Source organism: Hippocampus guttulatus, chromosome 2 (assembly GCF_054856545.1).
Source record: "Hippocampus guttulatus isolate MCC_2025c chromosome 2, RoL_Hgut_1.0, whole genome shotgun sequence".
Taxonomy (NCBI): Eukaryota; Metazoa; Chordata; class Actinopteri; order Syngnathiformes; family Syngnathidae; genus Hippocampus; species Hippocampus guttulatus.
Genome location: NC_141262.1, coordinates 31,170,732 through 31,189,852, shown reverse-complemented (window position 1 = coordinate 31,189,852; position 19,121 = coordinate 31,170,732). Strand labels below are relative to the sequence as shown.

Sequence of the window (19,121 nt, the reverse complement as noted above, 5' to 3'; positions counted from 1 at the left end):
AGAGAGAGAAGGGTGAATTTGTGAGAGAGCATCTAGCTTGATGTGCGGGAACCAGGGCGGTAAGAAAGGGTGAAGTTGAATCTCCTGCGAAACAGAGAGCAGTGGACTTGACGGGGATTGACGTGTCGAGCTGACTGGAGATATGAGAGTTTTTTTTTTTTGGTTGGTCTAAATGAGAAAGAGGAGCTCAGAGCCCTCCAAGCGGTGCCTTCATTCTTCAAATTCAGGGGCAACTGCCAGCAACTCACGATTTCCCACATTATAATTTCTTTCCACACGGCTGAGACGACAAGAGAAAAAAAAGCAAGCACAGAAGTGTAATTTCTGGGTTTCGGGATCCCGTGGGGACAAGACAGCTCCTACCCTGGTGCCCGATGCATGGGGCCCATCTGAAAGGGGACTTTGTGGCGGCGAGACTAGTTAAGAAAACAGCCACTTTACTGTAGTCACGGATGTAGCAGCGGCAGAAATTGGCAAAGCCCAGCAACTGTAGGAGCTCTTTGCAATTGGTGGGGATTGGCCAGTCAGGGACTGCCTTTGTCGCTGCTGGGTCAGGTTCAAGTTGGCCCTTGGCAATAGTGAAACCCCAAAAAACCAACAGAGGGGACATGAAACTCACATTTTTCTGGTTTTACATACATTCTGTTCTCCAGGAGCCTTTGGAGAACCATCTTAACGTACTGACGATGCTCCTCGGGAGAACAGAAGATCAGAATGTCATCCAAGTCAATGAAAATTAAGTGAATGAGCATGTCATGAAAGATTTTGTTCATAACGTGCTGGAAAAGTGCCGATCAGCTGCAGGGGTGTGAACACCCTCTGGAAAATGACCAGCCCAGCCTGATTATTAAAAGAAAAAAAAAAACAGAGGGCCACAGGAAGTTGACTCGCCAAAATTAAGTAGCAAGCTTGAAAAAAAATCACACAGAAGGAAAAGATCCTATGACCAGCCATCATATTCAAGGTCTTTCTGCATCATTGTATCACAATTACTGCACTACCGTCAGTTTAAATGGCGCTGAAATTATCTGCATCATCTGTACAATTGTCATTGTTTTGTATTAGTTAACTCACTACTGGTCACTTTATTTTTGCTTGATGACTTTCCACATGGTGGCCCGGTGATCGAGTGGTTAGCGCGTTGACCTCACAGTGCAGAGGTCCCGGGTTCAATTCCAGCTCCGGCCTTCCTGTCTGGAGTTTGCATGTTTTGGGTTCTCTCCAGTTTCCTCCCACATTCCAAAAACATGCGTGGCAGGTTGACTGAACACTTGTCTCACACTCACACCAAATTGTCCCTTGGTGTGAGTGTGAGTGTGTACCCTGCGACTGACTGGCAACCAGTTCAGGGTGTGCCTACTGCCCGAAGACGGCTGGGATTGGTGCACCACCTCCCGCGACCCATGTGAGGATAAGGCGGATCGGAAAATGGATGGGTGGACTTTCCGCATTGTTTGCACAGCTGTCACTCGTTGGTACTCCAGGCCTAATGGTACAGTTACATTACGTAAAGCCTCTCTGTCCAAATGTGTCACATTATTTTTTTGTGAGAGTTGCTTTTTACTGCAATACCAGTCTAGCTCATACTACCGCAGACAAATTCGTTGTTTGTTTTTTACATACTTGGACAGTAAAGATTATTTTGATTCTGATTTAAGCCCTTCTGTATGCATCTGGGTCACAGTTCGAAGGCTTGTAATTCAAATCTAGGCTTGGGCCTTCCTGTGTGGTTTGCACGTTGGTTTTCATGCAGCCACATTTGAAAAAGATCTTCGTTGTTAATAGGTGTGCATGTGAGTCTGAATCGCTATCGATGTGCACTCTGTGACTGACTGGTGACCTGTTGACAAGATCAGGATGGATGGATGGCACCACTGCTGTAGGCTCCATCCTGGTTTGCGAATGAAGATTCTGCCTTTTTTTCTTTATTCCAGTATTTTCCATTCACTTCATCCCACTCACGGGTCAAAAAGCAAAATTAACCGTTAAAATATATCTGCCCTTGTGGTATCTGTCAGCATTACCCCCATGGCCACAGAGGTAGAACAAGTGCAAGACGTGAGAGTCTCAGGGGTCAAATGTTGCGCCCATACGCTAAGTGCCACTTCATCCTCAAGGCATGAAAGTTAGCTGTTGCTCAAGTCCAAACACGTGAGGTGCTGCCATTGTGTCTTTTTTGCCAGTAATGAGCCCGCATGGTGGTATGAGGTAAACCACAGTATCTTTTTTTTTTTTTTTTGCTCTTTCCACACAGACATGCATGAACTCTGCCCAAACAGGCTCTCCTTTAGCCCTTAACTGTCTGTTTATGTAGACACCCACCAAGGTGGCATGGAATGCACCTCCATCACGCTCCACTCACACACCTCTGAGTTAAGGAGTCTGCCTCAACCTGTTGCAATGATGTTTTATTTTAACTCCGGGGCATATGTTTTGATTAAAAGGCCGTTACTGTTTTGCTCGATACAATGGCTTTGACCTGGAGGGGGTTTTGTTGACGTGTCGACGGATGGATGCCTCGACTGTGTGGATGAACCAGAGAGGAGCTGTCACCACCCGGCAGCCGACATTGTCGCTTGAAGTGAGAGCAAGGCAGTTGGCCAGAATAGGGTGGAGGATGTTGTTACTTCAACAGCAAGTGACAGATGATATGTTGAAAGTGGCAAAATGTCACAGTCGGGCCAGCAGTTTGATGCCAGGGCGCAGTTCACCTCACACCCCTCTCAATCCCAGAAGTCTCTTTCATTACAGAATGGGGGTTGAGGGTGGGAGTGGGGCGGTTAGACTCTGTACAACAGGAGAGCAGGTGGAACTAGAATGTGTCAAATACATCGGAGGAAGAGTTTATGATGAAAAGATGGAGTATTATTGGAGATTGTTGCAACCATATCAGACTATCATTCCACAAATCTTCAGAAAAAGGGAAAAGGAAATATTCTCAATTGCCTTGAGAAAATGGAGAGAAATTATGAAATTATTATCGTCATACCTATTTACTCAACAATATTTTCACATGATTTAAGGTAATACCTAATATACCTACAAGTAAATATAATTTTACTGCATACCTTGATGTCGAATTTTATTTAACCCCAATTTCCGTCCATCCATTTTTTAAAATTGTGCTTTTCTTTATTCGTGTCTAAAGTTATCCCAAGTGATTTTGGATGAAAGACCGTGGACTGGTGTCCAGCCAATTGTTGGGCACGTACAGAGTAACATACATTCCCACCTTCAGACAATCTTCAATTAACACTAACATGTATATTTTGGGAATTTGGGTAGAGGCATGTAACATGGGAATCACATGTAAACTACATACTGGAAAGGCCAGGGGCAAGATTCAAACCGCGAACCTCAGAACTGTGAGGCGGACATGATGACTACTCGTACAACCCTGCCAACCCTAAATTAAATTACTGTTTCACTATGTTTGTAAAGTTGCTCAGAATGAACCAACCAACTCGAACACGGCTTTAGTTTAAAACAGTCTCTTAGCGTTCTCTACTGGTGACTTTCAAAATGTAGTGGTTTTAGTGGTGTGTGTGTGTGTGGGGGGGCGGGGGGGGGGGCATTGAGTTGTTTATTGTAAATGATCACGCCAATTGATAACTGGTCGAATATATCCCCTTGTCAACTGGTTATTTAGGTATGTGGCTGAGTGACTGCATGTTAGACTACTGTACCTGTACAAAACACGCTTGTAGCGCAGGCTGAATATTTGTGAATTTCAAGTGAAATTTGTTGGTGTCATAATCTATTGGCGATATGAGTAAGTGTTACAGTAAAAACGACTACGCTGGTAAAATCTGGTAATATTTTTATAATTAACCTTGACATCATTTTATATCATATTCACACCTGTGTTACTCTATTAATTCGAAAAATATATACAGCGTAACAGTAGCATGCATGTTTTCTTTTTTTCCAGGTCGCTCACAAGACGAGAACCTTTTTTTTGGGGTATTTTTTAAAATCGGCGACAAAGTGTGCTGAATCCATCTCTGTTCACGCTGCTGCAGAAATCCCAGTCAGGCAGGAAGCTTAATCGAGCACAGAGGAGAGCCGCGTTTCGATTGAGTATGGCGCTCTCCAGAGGGTTGAGATGCTGTCAAAGGGTTTTCTCGTGGATACCTGTGCTTATTATTGCCTCCGTGATGCTGTGGTCGTATTACGCTTACGTGTTTCAGCTATGTCTGTGTGAGTATCGGAAACGTGGTCGTTTTACTGAAAAATCATTTCCCCCATCCCAAACCGTAGACATGTACCGCAGTTTGCCGCACAGCTCAATTGACAGATTCATATAACAGAGCAGGAACTAGCAAGCTATGCGGAAGTGTTTTGGGTTTTCAGTTTTTAAATAATCAATATAAAGCGTAAATGTCATTTTGGTTTCACCGAGATGCCGGTCTATTCATAGAGTGCCTATTGTTATGCTTATTGCTTTATCTTGTCATTCCGGCTAGTGTTGTTAGGCAGTCAATGGCCCTTTTGTGTACGAACTGGGCGCATGTTTAAATGTACTAATTTCGCTAAGTATACTTTACTCTTGTTTCTGCAGTCACCCTGTCAAACACATTGGAAAAGGGTGAGTCCTTGATCGAAGTTCTAAAATGTAGAAAACAATGTTCAGTATATGAATGTGAACATCTTGTTGTTTGTCTCTGCAGTGGCTTATTTGCTTGTATTCCATGTTTCCTTTGGGATGTTTTCCTGGACCTACTGGAAGTCCATCTTCACCCCTGCTGCATCCCCATGCAAGAAGGTATCCTCAAAATCACATGTAACTGTAGATCTCCAATTGTACTATTTCAACTTCATACTAATTTGATGTGTTTGTTTTTCTAGTTTCAGCTCTCTTACTCAGACAAGCAAAGGTACGAGATGGAGGAGAGGCCGGCTGCACAGAAACAAATCCTGGTTGAGATTGCCAAGAAGCTACCCATCTACACTCGAGCTCAGTCTGGAGGTAAACTTTCACTTATACTTTAATGAGATGCTATACCTCACAGGCAGGTGGATTAGCGACAACAGTCAGTCTTCGGGAATGCTGGAGGTGTTCCAAAAACAAATGGTATTAGCAACGCAATGCAAAGTGCAGACTTTCATTAGTGCTGATGGCTGAGCAGGTAGTTAAGCGAATGGCACGCTCAGCTCAAATGTCCTGCACTGAACTGGCCTTTCTCTTCTTGTGTCTAGGTATCAGGTTCTGCGACCGCTGCCAGGTGCTGAAGCCTGACCGCTGTCACCACTGCTCGGTCTGTGAAATGTAAGTCACGCTTTGCTCCCCAATAAGTGCCAATATAGAGTGTACCGTGAGAGACGATCAGGAGTGCTGTGGGAAACTATCGAATACGAATGAATTTGTCCAGAAAGGTTTATTTTTTTCATGTATTTTAACAAATATTGTAGATAGTAGACAGTACAATAAACCTGTGTACCCACTTGTTGCCATTCATGAAACGGAATTCAAGTATATCAGCTTAATGTTCAAATAAACAGGACCAGATTACACTGTCAGTTTGTGAGTAAAATGAGAGGAGATCATGCTTTTCGGTATTTTTTTATACAATACAATACACCCTGATTTATATAGCGCTTTCACAACAGCTGCAGCTGTAACATTTAGTGGTGTGCCCTGAGATTTTTCTCATGTAAATAGGTGCCATAGCTCAATAAAGCTTGGGAAACACTGGTCTACGATACATAATTCAGGTTGGGGTGAATTCCCATTTGGGAGTGTGTCAAACCAAATTCCTCTTCTTCCATTTTGTGCATGGGACCTTCAGACTATTGAGCGTTCTGTTTGGATGACATGGTGCATTCAAACAATTTCATGTTAATCAGGGAAATTACTGTCTTTTATTTTATTTATTTTTAATCTTTCCAGGCGACTGAATGAATTTTGAGTGGGTTACATTTGGGAGTCTAAAAATACATACATTTTCACCAAGATACAAGCTGCTGCATAAGTGTTAAAGTGTATTGTTATTTTAGTGGACACGTTTTTCTTTTTTTTTAACACATGATGATTGACTGGGGTTTTTGTCTATTTAACCAAAATAAATGCCTGAAGAATTTTAAATGATTTAGGACATTTTCTTTTTTTTTTTAGGTGTGTTTTGAAAATGGACCACCACTGTCCTTGGTAAGCTTTTTTTCTTGCCCAGTCCCTTTATTCAACATTTTAGTGTCCTCTTGACATTCTAATCTGATTTTCCTTTAGGGTGAACAACTGTGTTGGCTTTTCAAACTACAAGTTCTTCCTACTTTTCCTCTACTATTCAATGCTGTACTGCATATACATCGCAGCCACAGTCTTTCAGTATTTCATTAAATTCTGGGTGGTAAGTGTTCTTCTAAGGTGTAACGAGCAGTATGTTTGACACCACCATTTATTCTCCTGTAACATTCTCTCCCAGGGGGATTTGCCAAATGGGCCGGCAAAGTTCCATGTCCTCTTTCTCATGTTTGTGGCACTCATGTTTTTTGTCAGTCTCATGTTCCTCTTCAGTTACCACTGTTGGTTGGTGGCGAAAAACAGATCCACTTTAGGTATGTCACAAAAGGAATTTAAAAATTGGCAAGCATGTGTGTGGCATATTTTGACTCCATTTCACCTTTCCCAGAGGCCTTTTCAGCTCCAGTTTTTGTCAACGGGCCAGACAGACACGGTTTCAATGTTGGAATACGCAAAAATCTGCAGCAAGTATTCGGAAAAGACAGAAGACTCTGGTTCATCCCTGTTTTCACAAGGTTAATTTGATCTTGACATTATGGTGTGATGGCCTGTTGTAATGTGTCTTTTTGTGCCATTTTCTTTTCAGTCAAGGTAATGGACACTATTTTCCTTTAAAGAATCGGAGTGAGTGTCAGAACCCCTTACTGGCAAACAAGGAGATGTGGGAGGAGTCAGATGACGCGTCTGAAGAAGGAAGCTGGGGTGAGTCACTTGAATATTGGGGCTTTCTTAACTCATTCAATCTCACCCATTTTTACTGGAGCAAACCGTTCAATCCCACCTGTTTTAATGCCACAAAAAAATTTAATGACATATAAATACGTCATGGGTAGCGAGCCACAACGGGTTTTCAAGACGTATTTATACATCATGGGAATTGAATGAGTTCAATTCTAGCAGCAGATGTTCATTGTCAATAAAGTGTCTCTTATAATTTGAAGAAGTCATTTAGTTTCCAGTCCTAATGGCAAAGGAAAATGAACAAAAAGTTTGTCTTAAATTTGTTTCGTCAAAATTTTATTTTCCTTAAGAATTGTCTAAAAGCCTTGGCCAATCATTTCATATTCACCTGTGGATGTAATAGCAAAGCTTGTGGTAAAAATGTAGGAAGCGATGTATACACCGCGCCGGTTCTATCCAAGAAAATGGAAGCAAGCCCTGCTTTTCAACATAAAATTTTTTTTTCATCTTCTTTGACTGGCACTGCATCTCTTTATGGCTTGGAAACAAGTGATATGGTACAACATATGTGATGAGTCTCAGAATGTGATAAAGGCTTACGCAGTTCACTTTGCAATGAGTGTTTTATACTAAATTTCCCGTAATCAGGTGAATGGCCATTGGCCATTTTTTATTTTTTTTTTGGCAATGGTCAGGCATCTTAAATGTGATTTTAAGTGACCATAAAAAGGCTTTCAAGTTTGAAATCTGGCTACCATAACACTGAAGATATCGTGTGGACTATACTTCAAGATAAGAAAAGAAAACCTTTATTAGTCTCGCAATGGAGAAATTCCGGGACAATATCTTGCTTGCTTCTTTTGTAGTAATGTACAATTGAAGGATTTAAAGTTCATCTGATTCAAAAGCCATTCCAAAGTAGTCAAAATACCACAAAAAAAGGTCTAATGTTGTTTTTGTCCTTATTCTTTTTCAGAGCTGTATGCAAATCCTCATATATCATTACATACATAATGAACTGTCATTTTCAATTGTTTGGCTTTTGTGTTGAGTTTTCACATCGAACCAACAAAATCCAGCTTCTCATAATGTGGTCCCCATTTTAGGATGGAAAAAAAAAATCACAAAGAATGCTGTCGACAAATGTAGAGAATTGCTGAACCTAAATCTCAATTGAATGTGGTCTGGAATGCACCACATGACCACATCTTTGCTGATGGACCCACGTTATCAGCAGATCCTCTTGTCTCGTCAAAGCAAACAACACACCACATTGTTTTGTCCGTGACCTCTGAACTGACCAATGCCATTTACATGGGGCACCACTGAGTTAAAGTTAGAGCGTTATGGGGTTGAGTTAGTAAACATTTCACATTAACTGAAGTCTCAAACAGACACCAGATAGCCGAAAAAGTAGTTCTAATTTAACATCAGCCCATTGAAATGAAATATGTTGCTGGTATCTTAAGGATGATTTGCTTCTGATTTAACCTCCCACTGCCTTTTAAGATTGTCTGTCCACTGGTAAAACTGGAAAACCAGGGTTCCTGTGCAGTACTTCCTCATTTCACAATGTGTTTTCCTCAACGTGACACTTCAAAAGAATTTGACCTTTCAATAAACCTCTGTCAACACATCTCACAACAGAGAGCAGCCTGAGACATCTAAAATGAATGGAGACAGCTGCTGTTTCCAAACATGATGACCTCATCGCACACTCAGTGGCGATGTTATTTCCTCCGGAGCATGATGATCATTCTCTGGTGTCATCAAGGTTTCCAAACCACTCCGCCTTCCCATTCAACATTAAAATGAATACAGACAATGTCCAAATGACTATAGAGGCCACGGTCATGTGACGGTTCAGTGGCATTGTAATGTAATGGCTTCTGAGTGGGAACCTGACTGAAATATCTTTGGACATGATGTGCCGTACTTTACCCAATACTGCCCTCTGGTGGCCCTAGGTTACATCACCTCAACAATTTGTAAACTCTTCAAAATGGAATGGTCATTTATATTTTCTCCCCCCTCCAATTTCAGTTGAGGATCAAGACCCTTCTGTTACCATAGAGATGGAGGACTAGACAATGGACACTGGTGCAGAGCTTAAAGAGGAGGAGGAGGAGGAGGGAACGTGCACTCTAAACGTGGATGTTCGCCAACAACTCTGACATGGACCATACTGCATTTGGATGTTTTTTTTCCTCTTTAAAAGACAACCTGAAGAAGCGGATGGACATTCGGGTGCATCCTGTTGCCGCACAACTATTAATTGAAATTCCCTGTGATCATTTGAAGGTGTAGCAAAAGCGTTGCTCCAGTCTATTTCGTTTGCACCATTCAATGTTACCTCATGCTCACTTATGCTTCTGGAGGTGGATTCACTCTGTCGAAGTTCAGTCTTGTCATTTAACACACACCACATTTAACCTCCGCCTTACGCATACTGTATTTATGTTGTGGGAATCCATTTTACAAATGAATGTATCCAGCAGCCCGCTTCTAACTACAAGATGGCATACAACAATTCAGGAACAAATCTCCATTATATGCTTTGCTAGTTTTTAATCATTACCTTGCATGTTGGTTATGGTTGGTCAGAAAATAGAGAACCCGGAATAAAAATTATCCCCTAAGTGTAATAAATACATATAATAATAATAATATTTTGTCGCATAAAAAATCCTATCCTCACTCTAGTGGCGCCTGCATGAGCAGATGCCTGGCTGTGATGTGAGTTCATTAACAAATGCACACCTCAGGGCAGCACGGTTGGTTGGCACGTCTGCCTCACAGTTCGCAGGTTCTCTGTTCGCTTTGGCATTCCTTCATGGAGTTTGTTTTCCGCGTGCATACATGGGTTGTCTCCAGGTACTCAGACTACAGTACTAACCATATTCTAAAAGCATAGATGTTAGCTTCGTGCGTGAATGTGAATGGTTGTCAAACAGTCCTGGGTGTACTGTACATCTCGTCTCGCCTTTCGTCCAAAGTCAGCTGGTCAGCCTTGCAGCAAGTGCAAATTTGAGTAGATGTATCTTGGGTAGTGTGCTCCAGTGTTTCGGCTTCAGTGATGATCAGTGACTCAAGTAAGCTGCACTAATTTGAAAAGAATAATTGTACAGCTAAAAAGTGCTCATAGTGAGGTAGTTCCACATTCTATTCCCATTGTTACGCCGAAGGAACAATTCTTCAACCCCGATCAGACAGTCATCATCTGGTCTAGCGCCACCCTCCCACAAGCATTTGTATAAATAGCTTACTCTCAAAGTACTGTCGTCACCTTGCACGCTGTCTTGTCGTGTGCTGGTTTGGGGAAAAAAAAGCATGACAGGCACTAAAAAGGTCAGAATTGAAGTTGCATTCCAGCAATGAAGAGATGTCTTACCCATGAGATTTAAAATCCTTAATTGGCACAAGTGTTTTATTATAAGAGAGCACAAAGGTTCTTAAGTAGGTAATCCAAAAGTGGATGGAGAGCAGGTCTCCCAATATGTGATTTGTATTCTTTTGTATCCATGTTCCTGAGGATTTTTACATATATTATGTGAATGTTTTGAGACCAAACACAGCTTCTGATGACAGTTTATTGACAATGACCCAAAGCCTAAATGCAACTAGATGTGTTTTTACTTCACTTTCACTTCACCACCACATGACTTCATTACAGGATAATTCTACTTTGTTGGACCAATCAAGTAACACTCATGTCTGACAATACTCCCCTGTCATTCGTAATTTTCCATCTATGTTGTTTATGTTTACAATGTATGTGCATGTAAAAACCTTCAGAAAATGTGGATGTTTATTTATTGCTAAAATTAACTAGCGAGACATAGCTGCTGCGGGCAGTGTCTGCATATTTTGCTTCATTGTGTGACACATTAAATATATATTATAAATATACAGGTATATGCCAGTGACACATATCATATGTATCAGAAACCTGGATCTCTAACAGTAAAAAATATCTTTTTCACCAGCCACAAGACAGTATTTTCAAATGCTCGTGGTCCAGTTGAAACTGGTCTTTGGCTTATTGTGTGTGATTGTGTCATTTATCTTTGTCTGTAAATATCGTTATTTTCCATTTGGTGGTCTTTTGATAACAAATATAAATCCTTTATTAAATCACCACTTGTAACATGCAAAGTTAAATGATCCCAATACGGCTCCATATTGTTTGTATTCATATGACAAATAGCAAAAAGAAATCAATAGAATAAATAGTTTCATTTTCGCAGAAAGAGTATTTGGCACAAGGAGATTTTTTTTTTTAAACAAGCAACAAAACCATACTGAAAACAATTACAAGCCCGTGTTGCTCCCTGTGTCCTGGATTTAATCGGTGCCAAAATACCTTTGTCCAAAATGTGTTGGCGCCACTGGGTGAACTTCTGTTGCCAATATGGTGATGTCTGGGAATTCCTGGATTATAGATTTGGCCCCTAAAATAGAAAACAAAACACATCTTGACATTTCATTCACTTTCATGATTAGTGAACCACTATTTAGCCAGGATGCTGGTTGGCACCCCCCACCCCCATATTCTTGTATTGTCCAATTTGAAATTGTCAGAATGAAATTCTGAATGTTCTCACTTGGTAGCACCATTGAAATGGGGAATTCTCTTTTTCTCACTCTCAAAGTAATGCAGACTTGATTTCAGATACTGTCTGACAATGTTTAACGCAAAATGTTCAAAGAAAGACAAGACCGCTCTTTTTGGGCTTTTACATTTCACTGGCCCCCTCATAGTGGCCTCTGACTTTTAATTCCATTGACTGCAGAGGGGGCTAGCACCTTATTTTAAGCAATATTTTCTTTGAATCTGGTCCTTTAGTTGCCATGTTTTCTCCAATGGTCTGGGTCATTTCTAGAAACAGAAATTACTTTGTCAATGTTCTTAAGGTCATTTGACAAAAGAAGGCAGCACAACATCAAAAGCTCACTTGCAAAGGCTCATATCACTCCCAAACATTTATATTCAAAACTAAATTCATTTTTCATATAAATAATCCGTGGTGCCAAAATGCATCAGCCCTTTTGCTTAATCTTTAGGTGTTTGGTCACCTAATGGCAGAGAACCATTGAAATATCCATACCGTGTACACAGTAGGCTAACTGTTCTTGACCTTTTGCAAAGATGTACTGTGACTTGTATTGTCTAAAACATTTGCAATTTGATGAAATGAATGAGATCTAACCCAATGGAGAAACACTTCGAAAATTGAGTTCTCTGCTTTTATATCCAGTATGTGTGTGTGTGTGTGTGTGTGAGTGTGTGTCCCGGTGGTTAGCGCATCGGCCTCGCAGTTCCATTCCGGCTCCGGCCTCCCTGTGTGGGGTTTGCATGTTCTGCCCGGGCCGGCGTGGGTTTTCTCCGGGTACTCCGGTTTCCTCTCACATTCCAAATCCAAAAACATGCATGGCAGGCTTATTGAACATTCTAAATTGTCCCTAAGTGTGAGTGTGAGCATGGATGGTTGTTCGTCTCTATGTGCCCTGCAATTGGCTGGCAACCGGTGTCCCCCGCCTACTGCCCAAAATCAGCTGGGATAGGCTCCAGCACTCCCCGCGACCCTTGTGAGGCTAAAGCGGATCGGAAATCACCAGCTGCAGCCATGCGCAGCAATGCAGTTACCAGTCGAATAACAGCAATATCAGGAGGAAAAACGCGGGGGGAGATTGGAGACTGATTTGTTGGGTAAACAAAAGCAAATGGAAAATTAGATCATGCAGCTGTGCTGATGTACCGTGAGGTGTGGAGAAGAGGCTGAGGAGGATAATATGTTTGGGCAGGACCCCGTGCTCGATCAGCACCTTCACTGCTTCAATCACTGTGTTCCCAGTACCTGACGACACACACAACGTATTGTGTATTACACACGTCACACTCCCAAAACGGCCTTGACATCTTTAGAATGATTTGGATTATTAAATCATAAAAAGAAATATGAAAAGGTCTCCTGGTGTGTAATTGCTTATGTTATCATCTCAAAAAGGTCCCCAGTTGTGACCTCCGCACTTAACATGCTTTTAAATATTCTGCCATTTAGGTAAACCTCCAACCTGTCAGGGATTTTTTCCCCCCTTATGTGCAGGGAAATGCAAAAGGGAAAATACTTTTTTTTTTGTCTGGCCTTCGTTATGCTGTTCTGGAGCTTGGTGGCCATTGCTGAGGAAGTGTATAATTTCCTTTGTGAGAGCTATAATTATCAGACCAGGGTGAGTGCGCCTGAATGGTGTGGAAATGAAGACTTGGCAGGTAAAGGTCGATGTGACTGAGATTTCTCAAAAAACAACAACATATACATGAAAATGCATGTTTCATATATGTGCTGGTGTTGGGAAATCGAAGTCTGGCATAGAACAACATGCTTGCACCCGTTCAGACTCACTGAGAATGGGGTACATGAGCAGCACTTTTCTTCTGTAAATATCGGGTGGGAACTTGGCATAGTAGACCTTGGCTTTCTGGGTCTCCTCGTCACTTTGGATGAGTATTTTGCCGATGCGAATGGAACGGCAGCAGTCCCGCAGACCTTGCTCCATGGCCTCACCTGTGCCAAAGACACACGCAACACAACAGGCCACCGAAAATTCATTGTCCATCATTTGATTAGGCCGGGTGTATAAACAACAATCGTGCAAATATCAACAGCATTCGATTCCCTGAAAAACAGTTTAGACCGATTAACTATCACAATAAAAACATAAGTTGCGCAGCGGTATCTTGGCCAGTTTTACGTAGGCATGTGATACCGATGACGTAGTGGATGCTGAAACATTCAAACGTGGCAGCTGTTCCTTTTGGACTTGTTCTTTTGGTCTGTTTTGCTACTGAAATGCCGTATGGCGTCGCCAAGTATTGCTATAACTTAAACACTTAATTCTTGCCCGTGAAAAGGCAACGAATTCCTTTCGTTTTGAATGAGGTCTTCAGCCTAGGAAGAGACACCGGCTTATTGACGTCTATAAAATCCAAAATATGGCGGCAATTGTTCGAATATTTTTGGTATATGAAGTTGGCAAGGCGGCCCAGTCCGGTGGTCCAGTGGTTAGCACGTCGACTTCACAGTGCAGAGGTACCGGGTTCGATTCCAGCTCCGGCCTCCCTGTGTGGAGTTTGCATGTTCTCCCCGCCCCTGCGTGGGTTTTCTCCGGATACTCTGGTTTCCTCCCACATTCCAAAAACATGCATGGCAGGTTAATGGGACACTCTAAATTGTCCCTAGGTGTGAGTGTGGGCGTGGATGGTTGTTTGTCTCTGTGTGCCCTGCGATTGGCTGGCAACTGATTCAGGGTGTCCTCCGCCTACTGCCCGAAGACGGCTGGGATAGGCTCCAGCATCCCCCCGCGACCCGAGTGAGGATAAAGCGGTCTGGAAAATGAATGAATGAATGAATGAAGTTGGCATGCATATATACATGAGCACATAAAGTGATTTCTTTTTTAAGCATAAGAGGCAATTATCAGTTTACGTTAATTTTTTAATCCAAATGCACACATATTAAGAGTAAAACGAATATTTAAAAATTGGATGATTGTTGTAATATTTCCAGAGTATGAAGTAGGCATGAGTATAGGTGTACACAGATTTTGGTGACGTTTGGTCGTAATTTTTCAAACGTTAGGTGACATTTATGTTTTTGCTCTAGGAGCACCTATGAAGCAGAAAGGACTTCGCGAAGTCCATACAATAAAAGAAAAACATTGAAACGATCATTCTAAGATTTATATATCTTGATCAATATTTTCAAATGTATAATGTGAGGTGGGCATGAGTAGAGATGTGCACATAGATTTCGGTGACAATCAAGTTTTTCAGAGATTCAGCGATGTTCCGCTTTTCATGACGAGACTGCACCTTTTGGAAGCTGGTCGGCAGCATGTGCCGGCCGATGTCATTGTAAATGTTTCTCTTTCTTTCTTGAAGGAAGAATACAAAACTTCACATGGTGAGGAGTGTCCTTATCTAAAGTACGGCAATGCTTGATGATACCATATGACATTTTTATAGGCAAATAGACCAAGAAATAAGCCAAAAATTATAGGCCACCATGTTTGAATGTTTCAGCACACGCTACGTTGTAGTGGTCACGTGATTGCTCAAAACAGGCCAATAAGGCACTGAGGAGGCTATGTCATTATTTTGATACTTACTTGGCTTCGCCCTCTTTCCTGGGAATCAGATGCCATTGATAGTTGCACCATTATTGTCGATAGACATGCCTAATCGAAGAAGGGACGATGAATTTCCAGTGGTGTCAGCAAGCTCTTTACTGAGGTGGACATGAGGACTCACTAGAATTGCTAGTGTCTCAAAAACAACTTTTGAACTCCACATTTTGTTGGATTTCAGAGGAAGATTATCCCAGAACATTTTTGCTGAAATCCAAGTATTTTTCCCACTGTTACTTCTACTGCTTGCAGTTGTATGTTCAGTAGTTGAGTCTGTTCACTTGATGCACTGCAGATGTCGTCTGACTCACCACTCCTCATAATGCTGACGCCGCAGTTACCTCTCTCAAACTTGACTCCTTCATATTTATATCCTGAAGACCCGATATGACACAAGTTAGTTATGAATGTTCTGCAGCAGCGTGGAACAAACCAAGTCAGGTCCTCTGTTAAAATGGGATGGAGGCGGCAGCTTTTCTCATTCTGATTCTCACCTGTTGGCGTAGTCACTGTACACTCGGAGTAAGGCAGTTGATTCAGGCCTTCTTCCACTACAAGTCTAATCTGTTGAACAACAACATAAGTCAATTAAATATTGAAAACGCATAAACACACGGTTGGTATCATGGTACTGTATGATCCTACCAGTCGGTCGGCACAAAACACAAAATCCCCTCTGCTGGTAGTCCTACAAACACAGGAAAACAAATGTCCAAACTAGATTTTCCCTCTCAATATATAGTGACTTGTAGTAATTAATTAATGTTACAGACATTTCAGCGTACATTAATGTTCAGATGTTATGGGAAAGTCAATGTAGAAATTCAAATTTAATTGGTGGAGTGGATTAGTGAAATTGGGTCTGTACATTTTCCAACCGACTGAATTAAAAGGAGTGCAACTTATCACACACATAAAAGGATGGTCAATCATACATATATAATACATATGCCAATATTGGGAGCAATAGTGCCTGGCATTACTCAATAATTTGAGAGGACATTAAAGCAACAATGTTTGTTTTGTTTTGTTAAGATACAGTGTGTAGGATTTAGTTTCATCTAATCGTAATTTAATAGAATGCAATGACCTAAGCTCGAAGTGCGGTGCATTTTGAAGCATGCATACTACGGTGCCTTAGAGGGACCACACTTCGCAAACCTACCACCAATTTCGTCATCGCGGTTGCAAGCAAAATGTCATCACAAACAACTTCTAGTATTCCCTCAGGTGACAAATTGCATTTGTTGTACGTGCTGTAGTCATGATGTTGAGGAAGTCTGTTCACTTAATTTATCTCCGAGTATCTGTGGCAGAAAGATGGTGTCGAAACATGGCAGTCTCCCATTGGGGTGGCGCACCCTATGTAATAAAATTAGAAGTTACTTCATCTACAATGATATAAATAAATTGGGAAACCCTGCTGGATACGGCCCACAAGAGTATTGGTTCCGATTTGCCATGTAATTCCTAAAAGCCAATAAGACCTCAGGCCCAGTAACTGTTATAACCTCCAACCCATCTCACAACTGCTTATGATAGATAGCAAACACATTTGTGTGGTCTCGACCTTTTCTTCTCAAATTTTGCAGTGCCCTTTGAGAACTTCAAAAAGACTGAAATGGCACCCGATAAGAGAAACTGCTACTTTTGGACCCGAGGTGAGAAACATCAAAGAGGCTTTTGGGATGGTATATTGATATTAGGATATACCAGAGAACAGTTTTCCTAATATTTTATTGTCAAAGGGATGATAACAAATGATAGAAAATATTTGTTAAAAATGTGGCTATTTCCAGCTATATTTGACAAATCCTGGTAATTACTTTAGTACAGAAGATGACACAGTAACCCTGACATACTGTTCATTTTCCATGCATGCTCCGTCCGGCTTAACCAGTAATATCCTCCTAAATGTTGTCTACGTCAAATTTTAAACTACAGCACTATCTATTAATATTCTGTCTGATACTAATAAATGGACTATTTATACTTGAGAAGTGTATTTTTATTTGCTGTATTGTAGGCACTGTTTTTTTTTTGTTTTGTTTATTTGCTGGCCCAAAGGCACCCTCTGACCTTTGTTTGACAATCATCACGTAAAACATATGATGTTTTACGCTTAACTGTTTCAAGATTCCTCCAAGACTGCTATAACTTGTGTAGATGTGGTGTTTTGCACACACATTTCTCTGGACTGTTTGAAATCCCTCATTACAAATGTTACCACTATCCTACAAAAAGCATTTCATGACATGCACAACTTCATAGTTTCTAGATACTTTAAGGACGTGCATGGCAAGACTTTAACGTAACTTTAAATTACGCTCTGCAAAAACAATGATGATCGACATTCGGTTGGTGATGGCGGCGGCTGCATGTATTCCTTTTCAATATTCCTCCTTTGTGTTCAGACTGCGATACTACATAACTGAAATGACTTGTTGTACTATTTGAACAGAGATGGGCGACAGGCAGGCTGTGGGCCTCGACCACACTCTGAGTGGCCCCTTGAGTGATCAATTATTGGCCCAAAGAGACCTGAAGCAAAGGACCCAGCAATGTTAAGCACAGTAGTAAAATCCAAAGTCAGGATTGGCAGACCACTCTCTTCTCCATCAGTATCCTCTCCACTCTTCTCCATCAGTATCCTCTCCACACCATCACAATCACCAGAACCATCAATGAGCGGGCTGTATTTTACCGCTGTACATCCTTTTCATGCTTACCATATGGCATTAAAAACAAAAGAAATACTGGATAAAAAAATAATGTAGCAGTTTGAAAATCTGAAGCCAATGTTATTCAGTTTTCATGCTTACCACCTTTGATTATAAAACATAATTACAGGAAAATGTAGCCGTCTGAAAAACGGAAGTGTTCTTGTATCGATATACAATGCTTGTGGTATAATTTATGATTCAAATGCATTTATTTATTTATTTGAAAGCGTCGAATAAAGGTTTCAAAGAGAGAAAAAAAAAACCCTGCCCATTATTTCTGGGGTCAGGCGTTAGTTGTAATATCATCAATTACCATTAGATGGCAGACATGACTTAGTTTCATTTACACTGGGTTGTATAATCCCCTATACGACACCATCCCCGATACTACAACACGGGTAGGCCAAATAATTTTGGGTGGGATTTGGAACAATGTGCAGGAAATATTGAAATGTTGATTTTTTGTGAAAAAAAAGTACAAAATTAGTTCTTGCACTTAATGTTGGTTTTTTTGTTCAGCAGTTTTGTACCATCCTTGAATGGTCATTTCTATGCAAGAGAGAGAAAAGATTACATTTTGTTTTTTTAATTTGCTGCCGATTATTACAAAGGGCCCAATTTGATTTAGATTATGTCGTGTAATGTCAGGCCGAACAATAATTCTTTAAAAAAATTGGCGGTGGAGAACGTGGGATTGATAGAATAATAACAAAAGTATTGACTCACTTGTCTCTAATAATAGTCTGTAATTCTCGTATCTGGTCATTGAGAGGAAGCAGTTTGAGTTGGGGTCCAAGTGAGTCCTGGTTTACGGGCTGTCTGCTACTGGCATCACCTGCCTCATGAGTGGCCAACACAGCGGTCACATTGCCGCTGCTGTTGGTGGCAAAGCGCACTTGCTTCATTGGGTGGTCCTGGCCGGTGTTTACAGTGCTCATTTGCTGATTGTGGCATGGCATCCTGAGTGAGAGGGACACTGGTTCTCTGGCAAAAGAATCAAAGTTGGTCGAAATTAGCTGTTCAACAAAGAGCAAAGCGGCCAGACAACGTGTTTTACCTTGAGCCGCGACTCGAGTTTTCGATAAGAGAAATTCCCAAATTAATCCAGCTGTCGCATTCGGCGACAATATAATCGTCACGGTCAAGACCGTTTGAACTCTAAACCACGTCGTTTAAAAAGTCTAATTAGTTCTATTTTAAGATTATAATAGCGGTGTGTGGCAATAGCGCCCGCTTGCTAGCTTTGACACTAGTGACAGGCGATGACCTAAACGGAAATGACGTAGCCG

The 19,121-nt window shown here is 41.3% G+C and overlaps 2 protein-coding genes across 2 annotated transcripts; one reads left to right on the top strand and one right to left on the bottom strand.

Moving 5' to 3' along the window:
- The first annotated feature begins 4,064 nt into the window (after nt 1-4,064).
- zdhhc15b (zDHHC palmitoyltransferase 15b) lies at nt 4,065-11,092 on the top strand. The gene is made up of 11 exons (XM_086105660.1): nt 4,065-4,200; nt 4,562-4,588; nt 4,671-4,765; nt 4,849-4,969; nt 5,200-5,269; nt 6,116-6,148; nt 6,227-6,347; nt 6,423-6,555; nt 6,630-6,756; nt 6,828-6,943; nt 8,966-11,092. The coding sequence occupies exons 1-11, from the start codon at nt 4,083-4,085 to the stop codon at nt 9,007-9,009; spliced, it is 1,005 nt and encodes a 334-aa protein (XP_085961786.1). The 5' UTR covers nt 4,065-4,082; the 3' UTR covers nt 9,010-11,092.
- On the bottom strand, nt 10,499-19,091 carry uprt (uracil phosphoribosyltransferase (FUR1) homolog (S. cerevisiae)). The gene is made up of 8 exons (XM_086105661.1): nt 18,890-19,091; nt 18,559-18,816; nt 15,755-15,797; nt 15,604-15,673; nt 15,421-15,483; nt 13,327-13,488; nt 12,682-12,780; nt 10,499-11,373 (listed from the first exon to the last, which is right to left on the bottom strand). Exons 2-8 carry the CDS (start codon nt 18,789-18,791, stop codon nt 11,267-11,269), a joined length of 777 nt encoding a protein of 258 aa, XP_085961787.1. The 5' UTR covers nt 18,792-18,816; nt 18,890-19,091; the 3' UTR covers nt 10,499-11,266.
- Between the last annotated feature and the right edge of the window lie 30 nt (nt 19,092-19,121).

What these genes read in the sequence shown, in the direction of transcription:
- uprt (XM_086105661.1), bottom strand. Translation starts at nt 18,791, where the DNA reads ATGCCATGCCACAATCAGCAAATGAGCACTGTAAACACCGGCCAGGAC. An exon ending in CAGACTATTATTAGAGACAA is followed by an intron (nt 15,798 to 18,558) that starts GTGAGTCAATAC and finishes CTGTGTTTGTAG; the next exon opens with GACTACCAGCAGAGGGGATT. An exon ending in GCTCATGTACCCCATTCTCA is followed by an intron (nt 12,781 to 13,326) that starts GTGAGTCTGAAC and finishes GTGTGTCGTCAG; the next exon opens with GTACTGGGAACACAGTGATT.
- zdhhc15b (XM_086105660.1), top strand. Translation starts at nt 4,083, where the DNA reads ATGGCGCTCTCCAGAGGGTTGAGATGCTGTCAAAGGGTTTTCTCGTGG. An exon ending in CACTGCTCGGTCTGTGAAAT is followed by an intron (nt 5,270 to 6,115) that starts GTAAGTCACGCT and finishes TTTTTTTTTTAG; the next exon opens with GTGTGTTTTGAAAATGGACC. An exon ending in GAAAAACAGATCCACTTTAG is followed by an intron (nt 6,556 to 6,629) that starts GTATGTCACAAA and finishes CACCTTTCCCAG; the next exon opens with AGGCCTTTTCAGCTCCAGTT.